The following is a 14337-nucleotide window of genomic DNA, read 5'->3' as shown; positions in this document are numbered from 1 at the left end:
TTCTGGGTATATATCCAAAGGAGTTGAAATCTGTATGTCAAAGAGGTATCTGCACTCTCATGCTCAGAGCAGCATTATTACAATAGCCAAGAGGTGGAAGCAACCCAAAATGCCCATTGAGGGATATACGGACAAATATTAAATGTAGTATACACATATAATAGAATATTATTCAGCTTTTAAAAGGAAATAAATTCTAACACATGCTACGACATGAACCTTGAGGATGTTATGCTAAGTAAAATAAGCCAGTCAGAAAATGACAAAAATTGTATCATTCCATTTATATGAGGTATTTAAGTGGTGACATTCATAGAAACTGAAAGAATGGTGGTTACCAGGGGCTGGGAGCAGGGTGGAAAGGGGGTTGTTGTTTAATGGGTATAGAGTTTCAGATTTGCAAGATGAAAAAGTTCTGAGGATCTGTTTCATAACAATTGAGTATACTTAGCACTAGCGAACCGTACACTTAAAAACAGTTATAAGATGGCAGGGTGAGTCAAGTTCATTTACATCTAAAATTCCTAGTACAGTTGACCCTTGAATGGTTGCAGGGATTAGGAGTGCTAGCCCCCTGTTTATTTGAAAATCTATGTGTAAGTTTTGACTCCTCTAAAATTCAACTACTAATAACCTACTGGTGACTGGAAGCCTTACCAATAACATAAACACTTGGTTAACACATAACACATATATTGTATGCTGTATGTATTATATACTACATCCTTACGATAAACTAGAGAAAAGAAAATGTTATTAAGAAAATATATTTACTATTTATTAAGTGGAAGTAGATCATCATAAATGTCTTCATCTTTGTCGTCTTTATACTAAGGAGGAGGAGGAGGAAAACGAAAACTATCTCAGGGTGGCAGAGGTGTAAGAAAATTCATGTATAAGTGGACCCATACAGCTCAAACCCATGTTGTTCAAGGGTCAAACAGTATTTCTCTTTCTATGTACCTTTGTTCTAATCAAATATAGGAGTTCTTTTAAAAAAACTCCCCCTGGAGCCAGAATGCTTAGGAGATTATAAATAGAATGCATGGTGCAGAAAACAAGAGAAGTAGAGGGTGAGAAATTGACAACAGGTCTGAAATACTTCCATTTGAGGTTCCCTTTCCTTTAAAATTTTGCAGTTGGTGATCAAACACACAAGGACTGCTTGGCCACACAGTGGCCTTCCACTACGCAGATCTTTGCAAAGTATCAAAGAGACTAGAATTTCAGAAGCTGGGCAATCTCCTCACCTCCCACAGTCCATGAGAACCCACAGAACCTCTTCTTTCTGTCAAAGACATGGTTAAGTATTGTGTGTATGGACTTACACCATCCTAGTCTTTTATTCTCCCTCCAGGCCAAGACAATCTCTGGTGTCAGTTGGGAAGAGCACCTTTAATATTTCACAGCACTACGGCAGTCTTTAGAATTTTGGGATTCATTGCTGTGACAGAAGCATCAGAACAAATAACGGTAAGAATTGCAATACAATTGCAGCTTCATTTATTCCTATTTGTGGCATCCAAGAAGCTACTTTTCATTTTTACTAAAAGTACCTCACTTTTGTCTCTCAAGGAGAAGATTCATGGCTCAAAGAAAAAGAGCTTTTGCTACCTGAACAGACATTTTTGACCTAATTATTTTTATACCACCAAATAAAAGGGAAGACTTACAAGAGGGGGAAAAAGTTTTCTGACAACAATGCAGACTTCATTAAAAGGGTCCCAGGTTGCAATAGGATCTTTCAGAAAAAATTATATTGCCTGCATGTCCAGCTAATCTTGCCTTTGCTATGCAAAGGATACCAAATGATAGGAGGGGAAGAAGCTGTTTTAGAATTGAGCCTGTAGCTGGTTGGCATGTAAGGCATAAACTCATGAATGGCATTCAGAGATTAAGGTAAGGCAATCGGCCCATAGATTTTCCCAGGTGCAGAGATGGTCCAACCACCCAGACCTGCATCTTTTAAAACTTTGAAAAGATCTGAGAAACAAAAAGCTTCAAAACCCATGTATAGAAAGAAGGTAAATAGGTATTTAAACCCATCCCAGAGGAAGCTCCTAATTTTGCATTCTTCTCATATAACATTGATAATCTCCTACATTTCCTCTTCATCTCCCTTGATCCACTCATTCTGGGTTCTGGGGCAATGATGACATCAATGTCTGGAGTGATAAGGGTAGGGCTCTGAGGCCCGAGTAGCACGTGCAGAGAAAGGACAGAGGGAGAGAAGGACCCCTAGGACTTGTACTGAGCAATGGACTATGAAAGCCTTGACTTCCTTCCTGTGTCTAAAAAGTGACACCTGGATCCCCACACCCTTTTAGCACCTCCTTGATTTCTTAAAGAAGGCAGATGAAAAAGAAAGAGCAAAGAAAAAACTAATGAACAAAAGAGCTGGATTCAAGATCATTTTCTCCAGCCCTCAAAACTAATGTGCTCAATAAGGTCTTCAAAAATGTGAGCATTATTAGTGCTGTTTTTGTAAGAATGATGCCAATTTTAAACCTGTGTCTAGGACTGATGACTGTCGTGAACATTTTTAAATGTCACAAAAGACAGTAACATAATGAACATCTGCATTCTTATCATCCAGCTTCAACCATTTTCATGCATTGTGACAATATGATTGTTGATACATTATTATTCACTGAAGTCCACGCTTCATTCAGATTTATTTTTTTCCTAATCCCCTTTTGCTGTTCCAGAATCCCCTCCAGGATATTATACTACATTTAATTGTTCTATTTCCTCAGGCTCCTCTTGACTCCTCTATCAAATTCTTGGTTCTAGCAGGCCAGGTATCTTATCACCAGCATCAATAGCTTCTGGAATAGGACCTCAATAAAAGTTGAATTCAATCGGCCCAGTTTCTATTTTAAAATGTTGACGCTTTGATTGAATCATTTGCTACTTGCTTCTGAGTGGCACTATCTGCCTATATATCTATCTATTCCTCCAATGTTACCAGTGAGATTTCACTTTGTCCTGATGTTTTATGCAGGGCTCTCTTTATTGCAACTAGCAGATCAATAATGCACGGTTAAATTCGTAGGTCAGCCCTCTGCCTGGCCTTTTTGACAGAGATACTACATTATATCTCTATCTTTGAAATAACAGAAAATTTGAGTGAGAACTACTCTGTTATTATTGGCTGTGTCATCTTGGGCTAGTTACATGAACATGGTATTTGTGAGAATTACTGATATCAGGTATAAAAAGCCCCAAACATAAATGAGTGTTAACAGTGGTCATGGAATCTGTGTGTGTTAAGTGTACAGCATATTCAATCAACACAACAGATTGATGCAATAATTACTCCTATCCTCATTTTATAGTTTGGGAAATTGAGGCACAGAGAAGCTAAGTAGCACATCTAATACTACATAAAAGGTAAGGAGCAGAACTAGGATTTGGACCCAGGACTGTCAACTCACACTCTACATGAATGCTTTTCCCCCACTAAGTCCTTTGTGAGACAGCTGCCCTCAAACCTAAAACATTTTCTCTCTTTAGATGTTTGATGGAGGGAATAGTACAAGAGATTTCCTGAGACCATGGCTGTCTTCCATTTATATTCAAATCCTCAAAAGTAAAACAATGTGGCAAATACTGAGTGTCTAATATGCTCAAGTCATGAGCAGGCTCTTGCAAAACCAATTCAAATACTGACATGAATTCTCAGGATGAGTATCCCTTACCTGAAATGCTTGGGACCAGAAGTGTTCCAGATTTTTTCAGATTTTGGAATATTTACATATACATAATGAGATGTCTGGGGGATGGGACTCATCTAAACACAAAATTTGCTTATGTTTCATATATACCTTATACACATAGCCTGAAGATAATTGTATAAAATATTTTTAATAATATATGTCATCTGTTACATGAGGTCAGGTGTGGAAATTCCACTTGTGGCATCATGTTGGTGCTCAAGAAGTGTTGGATATTGGAGCATTTTGGATTTCAGATTTTTGGATTAGGAATGCTCAACCTGTATTGAGTTCCTTGTTTCTGACTTAGGATGTCTTTCGTCACATCTTTCTCCACAATGAAACTCTAATTCCTACATGAATAACTAAGCTTTGCTACTTACGCTTGCAGGTGACACTGTGAGCACCGGGTCTTGCAGGCATTAGAGCTGCCTGTGGCCTGTGTCATGCAAACCCACACTCTTCGGGAACATCATGCCTCCTCACTGCACCTATGGAAGCCCCACATGACACTTTTGAGTCTAAAAAAATAAATGATTGGCTTTAAGATATAAAATATTTGGAGATGTGGGGTTCTCCTAAAAAACTACCCAAATACAGAGAGTAAACTCTAGTTTTGGTAACCAAACTCTGGCCATTGTTTATGACTCCATCAAAAGAATGTGTTATCAGCAAAAACTATACCTGGACCATTCAAAGACAGTTCAGTGGTATCTAAAATACCATGAGCTACAGAAGAAATACCTGTAGCTACTAAACAATTTCTTTGATAATGCCTGTCTTGCACTAGTTAAGAGTTGGAAGAGTTGTTTCTGGTTTTGGTTTCACTTTAAACAAATCTGTGACTTTGTTGTAGCCCTGTGGTTCTCAGTCAGGGACATTTTCAGTTGTTACAGCTAGGAGAGGTTGCTACTGACGTCAAGTGGGTAGAGGCCAGGGATGCTGCCAAACCTCTGACAATGCACAGAACGGCACCAACAAGAAGACTCACCCAGCTTAAAACGTCAACAGTGCTAAGGCCGAGAAACCCCAGTGTAGGCCCACACTCTGCTTCTCAAATCTTTCATTCAATGGTGAGGATGCATAATAGAATGAAACTTCAAAATCTTAAATGTTTTGCCCAAATGTATACTGTATTCAAACATATAGACCCGTAGTACTTTGCTTTAGTCACCTTTGGGGTGGAGGTTGCACAGGCACGAGGGACTGGGTATATGGGAAGAACATAAATCCACACTAGCCCTGCTGGTTCTGTGCTTCTCTTCTTCCCGATGCTCTGTTTTTCAATTTTTCCTAACTCACCATTATGTCTCTTCTCAGCACAAAGCTAATCAAGGCTTAAAGCTGAAAAACTCAGTTTAACGCTATCCATAAAATGCACATTTCCAGGCTCTTCACAATTACACAGCTAAATGAGGGAAAGAGGAGGACAGGAAGCTAATTACTATGGTCAGGTAACTTTGTAACATTCCAAGGCCAAACTAGGGCCTTCTCATGGTGTCCCTTCTCCTGATATCTCTGCCCTCTTTGGTCACAGCCCCCATCACAAAATGAAATGCTTTAAAAAAAATTAAGAGAGTATTAGCTCAAATGATAATTATAAAATTTGCAGCTAGGAAGTAGAAAGTTAGTGGTTTTTAATGAGCTTCACTTAAGGTCCCTCAAACTTAAGACGGTCTATCACATTCACTATTCCCACAGAGTAAAAAATAAATTTATTTGCAAATGCTATAGAAACTTAATAGTTACTTATGACAACTCCTCTTCTCCACCTCTTGTCTGCACACTTCTTTCCTTCTTCCTTTTCCTTCAGCCTGTTTCCCATCCATTCCTGCTTTTCATAGACATTCCCTGGGGCATGTTGCTGTCTTCTGCAGAGACTCTGGAGAGAAAGTGGGAAAATTCCCAACTTGTGGGAATGCAGATTCTTGCAAAGCCATCCTCCTTCCTTTCCTTCTTGAGGGTGGGGGTTTCTCTCCTCACAGGGTAAGGCCCAACCTGAAAAAATGGGAGAACAGACTGTCAAGTTAGGAATACTTGAACATTACCCCTTATGTGGTCTCAAAACCCACCACCCCTGTGTTCTACTGAGTAATCAGTTCAGCTGGGCTTCTGTTAGTTTTAATCAAATCAAGAAGCTATGACCCATGTTACTCATGGAGTTTTCAGCTCTCTATATTTGTATTTTGAAGGTGGACGAAGGGGGTGGGGGATGCCAGGCTCAGTTTAAGCTGGACTTTGAAATGCTGTGAACCTGTTTGAGAACCACTTCCCCTCCCCCCCCCATCTCTATAAAGGCCTGTGCACTACTAAGAAATAGCTACCTCGATCCGCTGTGGTCAGCGTCAGGAAAACAGCAAGACTCTGCTGTATGAGTCTGCGTCTTCTTGCCTTCCCAAATCTCAGAAAGTAGTATTTCTGAAGGAAAGAAATATACTGTTCGGCTCCAAAATTTCCTCCAAATGGTGAAAGGAAAGTGCCACGACTCCGCTTGCACGATAAGATGCGGCTTCAGGGCTGCCCGGTCTCTGCTACTAAACAGAAATAGCTTGATGCTTATTGTTTTGCGCCCTTGGACGGAGAATGAGATCACAATTTTCATGAGAAGAAACCGTCGCTGCCAGGCCGCTGAGGCTGCTGCTTCCTCGACCAGCGCAGGTCCCGCATGACATCACTGGTGAGCTCCCCCGGTGGTGGGGGGACAGGAGGCTTTGCCAGGGACCCGGCCCCACACCGAGGAGGATTAGCCAACAAGGGTGGGGAGGGGGTGTCAAGAAAAAGGGAGAAGGAAAACGCAGGACCCAGTTTCCTACCACGACCTGCGTGGGGGTTGGGGGCTGCAAAGGCCAAATGCAACATCCTTAAGCAGCCGCACCCCAAATTCCGTTCCTGCACCGCCTCCCAGCTGCCCTCAACTCCCAATTTCAAGTCCAACAAAAACCGATATCCAAAGCTGCCAGGAGAGCTGCCTTGAGGGGACCGAGGGGGACGGCGGAGAGTCGCCCGGGACGGGGAGGGACCGAGGCGCGGCGCCGGGGGAGGGGGCGGAGGGGGGACTACTAGAGGGGGAGGCGGTTGCTGCTGCGCCCCCGCCTGGCCCAGCCAGCGGTGCCTCCCTCGCCAGGCGACAGCAGTCAGAGGGGGGAGGCAGAAGCGGCTCCTCCCCGCCCGGAGCCGAGGCGGCAGCGCAGGGGGAGGAAGGCGCCTCACCTTGCCCCCGATGAGGGGCGGATCATGCCATGGCAGCGCCGGCGAGCGACAGCGGCGGCAGCGAACAGAGCCCCGGCAGCAGCCCCAGGAGCCGGGCGGGAGCCGGGAGCGCCGCGGCTGGAGCTCGGGACAGCGGGGACGCGGGAGCCCGGGACGCAGCGGGGACGGCTCCTGGCCTCCCTCCGCTAGAGGACTACGAGTGCAAAATCTGCTACAACTACTTCGACGCGGACCGGCGCGCGCCCAAGCTGCTGGCGTGCCTGCACACCTTCTGTCAGGAGTGCCTGAGCCAGCTGCAGCTCCGCGCCGCCGCCGCCGCCGCCGCCGCCACCGCGCCTGAGCGCCCGCCGCCCTGGCTCGGCCCGCCCGGCGCCATCGCGTGCCCCGTGTGCCGGCACCGCACGCCGCTGCCCGACAGCCGCGTGCAAGGCCTGCCCAACAACACCAAGCTCTCCGAGGCCTTCCCGCTGGCTCTGCGCGCCGCGCACGACCCGCTCCCGCAGGACCGCCTGCCGCCGCTGCCCTCGCGCCGCCCAGCGCCCGCCGAGGCCCCGCCGCCCGCCCCGGCCCCGCCGCCGCCGCCGCCGCCCGCGGAGGACGCGGCCCCCGGGCCTCGCGCCCGCCCCAGCCTGCGCGCCCCAGGCGCCTACGAGAGCTGCCAGAACTGCAAGCGCGCCGCGCTCACCGCTGGCTGCGTGTGCGTCGTCTTCTCCTTCCTCTCCATGGTGGTGCTGCTCTTCACCGGCCTCATCTTCGTCAACCACTACGGCGGCGGCGGCCCCCCGGGAGGCGGGGCGCCCCCTGGCGAGGCCCCGGCGACGGGGTCGCCCTCACCCTCGCCCGTGGGGCCCATCTGCCTGTCGGTGGCTAGCATCCTGGCGCTCTTCTCAGTCGTTGTCACCTGGGTCATCTGCTGGCTCAAGTATCGGCCCGAGGGTGCGGCCGCGGGTTCGGCTGGGGGCGGCGGCGGCGGCGGCGGCGGCCCGAGGACGCGGGCGCGGGCGGCGGCGGGCGGCGCGCGGAGGAGCGACACGTAGCCGGGCAGCACAGCGGCCCTTCCGCCTGCACCTCCCACCCCGCGCAACCGGAGAAAACGGGGGCCTCTGGCTTGGTGCGCGCCAGCTTCTCTGCCCTCTCCCTGCGGTCCCCGGCCGCTCCAGGACGCACACCCCTTCGCTACCCAGCCACTGCGGGGCCCGGTTTTCCGCCCGGTGGTCTTTTCTCCCCACCACCTTCGCGCTGGACCTGAGGAGGCAACTGAGGAAGCGGGGCTGCTGGCGGCGGGTCCCTTTTGCCCGGACTGTGCAAGATTGCCCTCGGCTTCCTGCACTACCCTCATCCTGCTCAGAGCGTGCGGCCGTTCCTCCCCAGAGCATGATTTGCAGGGAGGAGAGAGGAACGGGACCCCCGCTGCCCCTCCCGAAAGATGGTTTTCTGGTGGCCAGGACTTGAGAGTTTCTTTAAGAGTGCAGGCGCGCGCGCGCACATAGGTCTGCTGCGGTAGTGAATGGACTTGAATTGAAAGAAAATGAAACGTAAACGTGGAAGAAAGGTCGCTCTGCTTTCCAGCGGTCCTGGACAGGGAGAGCTCCTGAGCGCTGAGAGTGAAGTGCGCGCCCCGCCCGCACAGCGGTGGCGGTTGGACTTGCCTGCCGCCCGCATCTGTGCGCGATTGGCAGGTGCACCGAGCGCCTGCGCGCTGCAGGCCGCCCGCCCGCACCGCGGAGCCGGGAGGTGGCGGCGCGCACATGGCGGTGGATACTGATGCCTGCAGCCCGGTGTCTGGAGCAGAGCCCAGAAGTCCCATCTCTTGGAAGCTGTGGTGGTTTTATTCACGGTGTTACTGCCAGGAAGTCATTTCATCTTCTGTAACTGGACTCAGGGAGCTTAAAGAGCCTGTTCTCCCTTCTCTCAAAACTGACTTACTGTTGCCCCCACCTGGAAGATATTGAAAGCTAATTCATGAAGAATGTAAACTGTAGATTTGTCCCTTTCCCTTCGCCTTTTTGCTTAATTTTATTTTAAAAAATAATAATTTATTTTCCAATATATAAACCTGGATTTTTTTGTGCATTAAGATTTCCAGAAAAGTTGTTTGATAAGCAGTGACATTTCTCCCATACCTCCAGTCCAAATACATTTCAAAATTAAAAGCAGAAAATAAAGGCCTGTTGGTAATTGATTCAAGATTTTATACTGTGAAATAACTAATGACTTCCAATTATCTAATAAAATATAATATAGTGCCCAAAGACGAAATCAACTGACAGGTCTTTTCTGCCTTTAACTACAAAGATACATACATATATATATATATATCATGTACATTTATCAGAAAAATATTATTTTGAATTTAGCTGTTTAATATTGTTGGAATCACTGAAATGTTCACATATGGTCACATGAGCTTAAAAATATACATATCTATCTGATTTTGTAACTAAAAAGATGAATTTCAAGTGTAGGTTGCAAGTGGGTTAGACACCTTTTTAAGAAAAAAACTGTTCCAAATGTATTTTATATGAAAACATTCTTTATTCCATCTTTTGAAATTTGGAATAAGACAAAGTTTTCATGCTTAAAAATGACAGAAGGTACTGAGGGTGTGCTGATATTCCTTCTGTATTTATGCAAGCTGTCTGCATGATATCCTGACACTATTCTATTAACTGAACTTGAAAGGAGCATTTGTATCTATCACATGAATGAAGTAATTTATTGGCCATTGATAAGTGGTGTGTCTGCAATTTAGGAACTACAATATGATGTGTTTTATGTCTGCAATGTCTTAATAATAAAAACAAGAAATATTTATAGAAAAACCTATTTTCATGACATTTATTTCATGGTGAAATTACTCCAAGTTATGTGTGTGGCACTTCTCTTCCTTAGATACATGTCCTCATCCAAATCCAAATTTCACATTTGAACGGGGCCGAAAGAGAAATAACTCACACTTGGGAATGTACATTGCTAAAATGGGCATTTTGTGGAATTATTTCTGTGGCTTAATAGGACTTCTGAAGGCCCAGTGAAATCTATTGTATTTTGAATGGAGAAGCAGCTTACCTGCTTTTACTATTACAACATCCACTAAAACTAAACTCTGTTGTTGGACTTTGTTCTTGGTGTCTGCAAAATGTTTTTAGGTTCCTATTACTAAAAATCACTTTTCAGAGGTTAGTTTTAATATATTTATACCCCTAATGTCTCGTCTTACTTTATTGATTTTTATCTTTTAGTCACTATTTCTTTACTCCCAATGCTGAGATTGTGTTTGCATTCACAACTGTTTAGTCGAACAAGTGCATCCACAGTTGTATTAATATATACATATTATGCATATGTCTGAAAAATATATATGTTATATGATGTATATGCATACTAGTAACACCTTGGCTTTGTGGATGTAACATGTACATGTGTACACACACAAGTCTTACTCCCTTAAACTGGCACCTGAAAGTCTGTTACAGTTACTTTGGGGACCAGCTTGCTTCTTAGAGTTTTTGTTCACAGAAGCACACCAATGTTGTAACCTAAATTATTCATCACAAATGAGAAATATATCTTTGAATCACCTCAGTCACAACAAAAGCCACATTTTGCTTCTTTCATGAATTGCACATGTAAATTTCTTGTAATGAAAATTTGAGTTAGAATACTTTAAAATCAAAGAAATACAGTTAGTAGCTCAATATCTCAACATGGAGAGATTTTTTTTTTCTTGGCAGATTTTGCTTTATTGCTAATTTTTTATTTTGTTACCAGGAATTGAGTGGCAGGATGTGGTGATGGAAAATATTTGTTTGGATTCTAGTGGTTTTCTGGCATTCAGATGTCTCTCCCCTTTCCCCATTCTGCAGATTTGATCTAATCATTTCTACTTTGTGGGAAAAGACCTGGTACACCAGCACCTTACCCAAAGCAGGAGTTTAGAAAGTAATTGTTGAAATAATGAGTGAGTTGTCTGGAAGGCTCCGGATGAATGAAGTGTTTTTCTGCCTTCCCATGGCAACTCTCATCTTCTTGGAAGAGATTCAGTCCCAGACACATCTCCAGCTCATGAGTGAGAACTACCAGTGGAGTCACCACAAAAAGCCAGACAGATCTGGTTTGGTTTGCATACTTGCTCAGGAACTGGTTCTGCTTAGGGTCTGGGACTACACATTAGATTTATCATCATGTTTTCCATAGTATCAAAATTTCAGGTGAAGGAAACTCATGATACAGTTGATGGATTAAACTGAATGCAATATGATTTGGTGAACAACATGCACATCCAGAAAGCACATTAGTTTTGGGGTCTGAAGACCAGTATTTGCAGCCAGGAGATGTGAATCTGAATATTAGTCCCTCTCCCCCACTTCAACCGACCTTTTGAAGTCATTTAATTTCTTTGAGTCTCAGCTCCTCATCTATAAAACGGTGGGGGGAGGAGTCAGCCTCGCCAACCTCATGGGTGTTGGTGTGAAGAATCTGTACACACATGAGGGCATATTAGTGAAAATCCTATGGAAACTAAAGCCCTATGTGGACATATGGCCTTGCTTTTGTTCAGGTTAAAGTGTCTAATATTACCTCCCCAGAGAGATCTGCTTTGACCACTCTGTCCCCAGTGGACATCTATCCCAGTTTTACTTTCTTAAGTTTTACTTTCTTTAGTAAATGTTATTATAAGTGTCTGCAGTAGTCTTTTTATTGGTTGCATTTTTCATCAATCTCCTACAATCAGAATGTAAAGACTTGAACAGGAACCTTTTCTGTATTAGGTGGCTGATAAATATTCTGCCCAGTCTGGTGAAAGGAAACTCTGGATGAGTGGTAAATGACTTGGCTCCCCAGGCTAGCACTGACCCTCAGTGACTTCTGAGATCCTGGGGGACTTAGGTAAACAATTTCCTTCAAAAATTTTCATAAGAATTTTTGAAAGGTGAAAAAATATACCTATGGCAAGCACTTTGAGTTTTGGGAAACAACAACACAATAACCTTGGAATTCTTGTTGCATTATATTTAGTGACAGGAACTATTAGAGACCAAAGAACATTCAGCATCCATTTCCAATCATTTCTGCATTATGACATTAGAAGATACATATTAAAATGTCATTTTTAAAATTATATTTTATGACAATCTCTGCCCCATCCCTCCAATGCTAGCAGCACCTGCATAACTAAGAAAAGCATACATTGCAGTGGAATTTCCCACGACACTGAGAACAAGATCTATTAAGTTTCTTTTTCTTTCTTTTTTTTTGCGACAGAGTCTCGCTTTGCTGCCACGGCTAGAGTGAGTGCCATGGCATCAGCCTAGCTCACAACAACCTCAAACTCCTGGGCTCAAACAATCCCTCTGCCTCAGCCTCCTGAGTAGCTGGGACTACAGGCATGCGCCACCCTGCCCGGCTAATTTTTCTATATATATATATTAGTTGGCCAACTAATTGCTTTCTATTTATAGTAGAGACAGGGTCTCGCTCTTGCTCAGGCTAGTTTCGAACTCCTGACCTTGAGCAATCCGCCTGCTTTGGCCTCCCAGAGTGCTAGGATTACAGGCGTGAGCCACCACGCCTGGCCTATTAAGTTTCTTATTATTTTTTACTCCCTGTTTTATTAACTATTCAATTTTTGCCATTTTAATAAATGATTCTTCATAGACTTGCTAATTTTATGATCTCAATAGCTACGCAGTCCCCCAGTTATTATGTGATCTAATGCCTGCCCTCTCTAATCACTTCCCATTAGCTAATATTTATATTTTACATTTCTGCTATTAAACATTAATAATTAAATTCATGTTATGGGCAATGAACTGCATCCTTGATAAATATGTATTTACATTTCTTCCTTTGAAATCATATATTTTTATTGTATATGTTAGCATCTGAGTTTGTTTGAGAAATAGTATTTACTATAGTAAATAGTTCTCAAATGAGTGTTAGAAATGACTGCAGCCAGATCTTAGTTTGAAGTTATGTGAATGAAGAAAGAGTAAGAGATTTTATCTATCCTTTGCTGGATTTTTTTTGATTGTCCATATAGGGTAAGTTCTGTAATATAAACCATCAGCAGGCATTATTTCCTTCAGTCAGCTTTGATTTTAAGGCTTCTGTTCTCTTACACAGACTAAAATATACCAAAGAAAAGCAAGTTTGTTTCATGATAAATTCATAATCATTCCTGATTATAAAATCATTTGGAGAAGTAAGAATGTGGAATGCCCAATTTCCAGGAATATTCCTAGGAGCTGAGGAAGAATGTGCACATTTCCTTTAGAAAAAAGTTGTCTTTGCATGTAAATTGGATTATCTTTGGTTTAGAAATACCACATCTCCATGGGTTGAGTGGGGGATGTTGAAGTAGGAAGAAAGAGGATTGAGAAGATGGGAGGGGGGCAGTTCTCCTGGCTTCTAATGTTACAAAACACACTACAAAATAAACAAAAGAGAAAGTGTTTCATCACTGCAAGAACACTTTTTTTTCCTTTTTAAAAAAATTTCGGCATATTGTGGGGGCACAAATGTTAAGGTTACGTATATTGCCCATGCCTCCTCCCCCTTCCAGTCAGAGCTTCAAGTGTGACCATCCCCCAAACGTTGTACATCTCACTCATTGTGTTTGTATATACCCAATCCCTCCTCCCCCCTCCCACCCACCTGACACCCGATAAATGTTACTCCTATATGTCCCCTTTGGTGTTGAACCGTTAATACCAATTTGCTAGTGAGTGCTATGTGGTGCTTGTTTTTCCATTCTTGAGATACTTCACTTAGTAGAATGGGTTCCAGCTCTATCCAGGAAAATAAAAGAGGTTCTATATCACCATTGTTTCTTAAAGGTGAATAGTACTCCATGGTATACATATACCACATTTTATTAATCCACTCATGTATTAATGGGCACCTGGGTTGTTTCCACACCTTTGCGATTGTGAACTGTGCTGCTATAAACATCCGAACACTGCAAGAACACTTTTATTTAAACAGCTATAATTTCTAGAACCATGGTAATATATGGTGTCCTCAGTTATCTCATAGCAGAAAAATAAGTATTCTCCATCATATATAAAAAACACATTTGTAACTCTACTGTCTGTGCATTTAAAAATACTTTGTAGCCAAACTTGAGAGGTAGAGAGCAAGTTGTAGCTGATGCATAGTTTGGAGGAGGATTAACTTCCAGTGAGAATTAGGCAGTTACTCCTTGGGAAAAAATGGGAGGGCCGAGCTCTACAAGGCAAGTGATTTGTCCCTAGAGGCCCATTTCTTATTAAATTCACACATAACACATTTATTTCCTGATGTGAGCCTTAGCAGAGGTTCTCAAATCTGGTTGCCTGTTAGAATTACCTGGAGAGCTTAAAAAAAGCACCAGTCCTGTCCCCAGAGAAGTGTATGTAATTGGTCTGGA

General features: G+C 43.7%; 1 protein-coding gene across 1 annotated transcript; it reads left to right on the top strand.

Annotated features, from left to right (window-relative positions):
• The first annotated feature begins 6824 nt into the window (after positions 1–6824).
• On the top strand, positions 6825–7963 carry RNF228 (ring finger protein 228). The gene has a single exon (XM_076005976.1). The coding sequence runs from the start codon at positions 6956–6958 to the stop codon at positions 7961–7963; it is 1008 nt and encodes a 335-aa protein (XP_075862091.1). The 5' UTR covers positions 6825–6955.
• The last annotated feature ends 6374 nt before the right edge of the window (positions 7964–14337 follow it).

Source organism: Microcebus murinus, chromosome 8 (genome assembly GCF_040939455.1).
Source record: "Microcebus murinus isolate Inina chromosome 8, M.murinus_Inina_mat1.0, whole genome shotgun sequence".
Classification (NCBI taxonomy): Eukaryota; Metazoa; Chordata; class Mammalia; order Primates; family Cheirogaleidae; genus Microcebus; species Microcebus murinus.
Note: the sequence above shows the minus strand (reverse complement) of the source record. Positions and strands in the feature narration are given on the sequence as shown.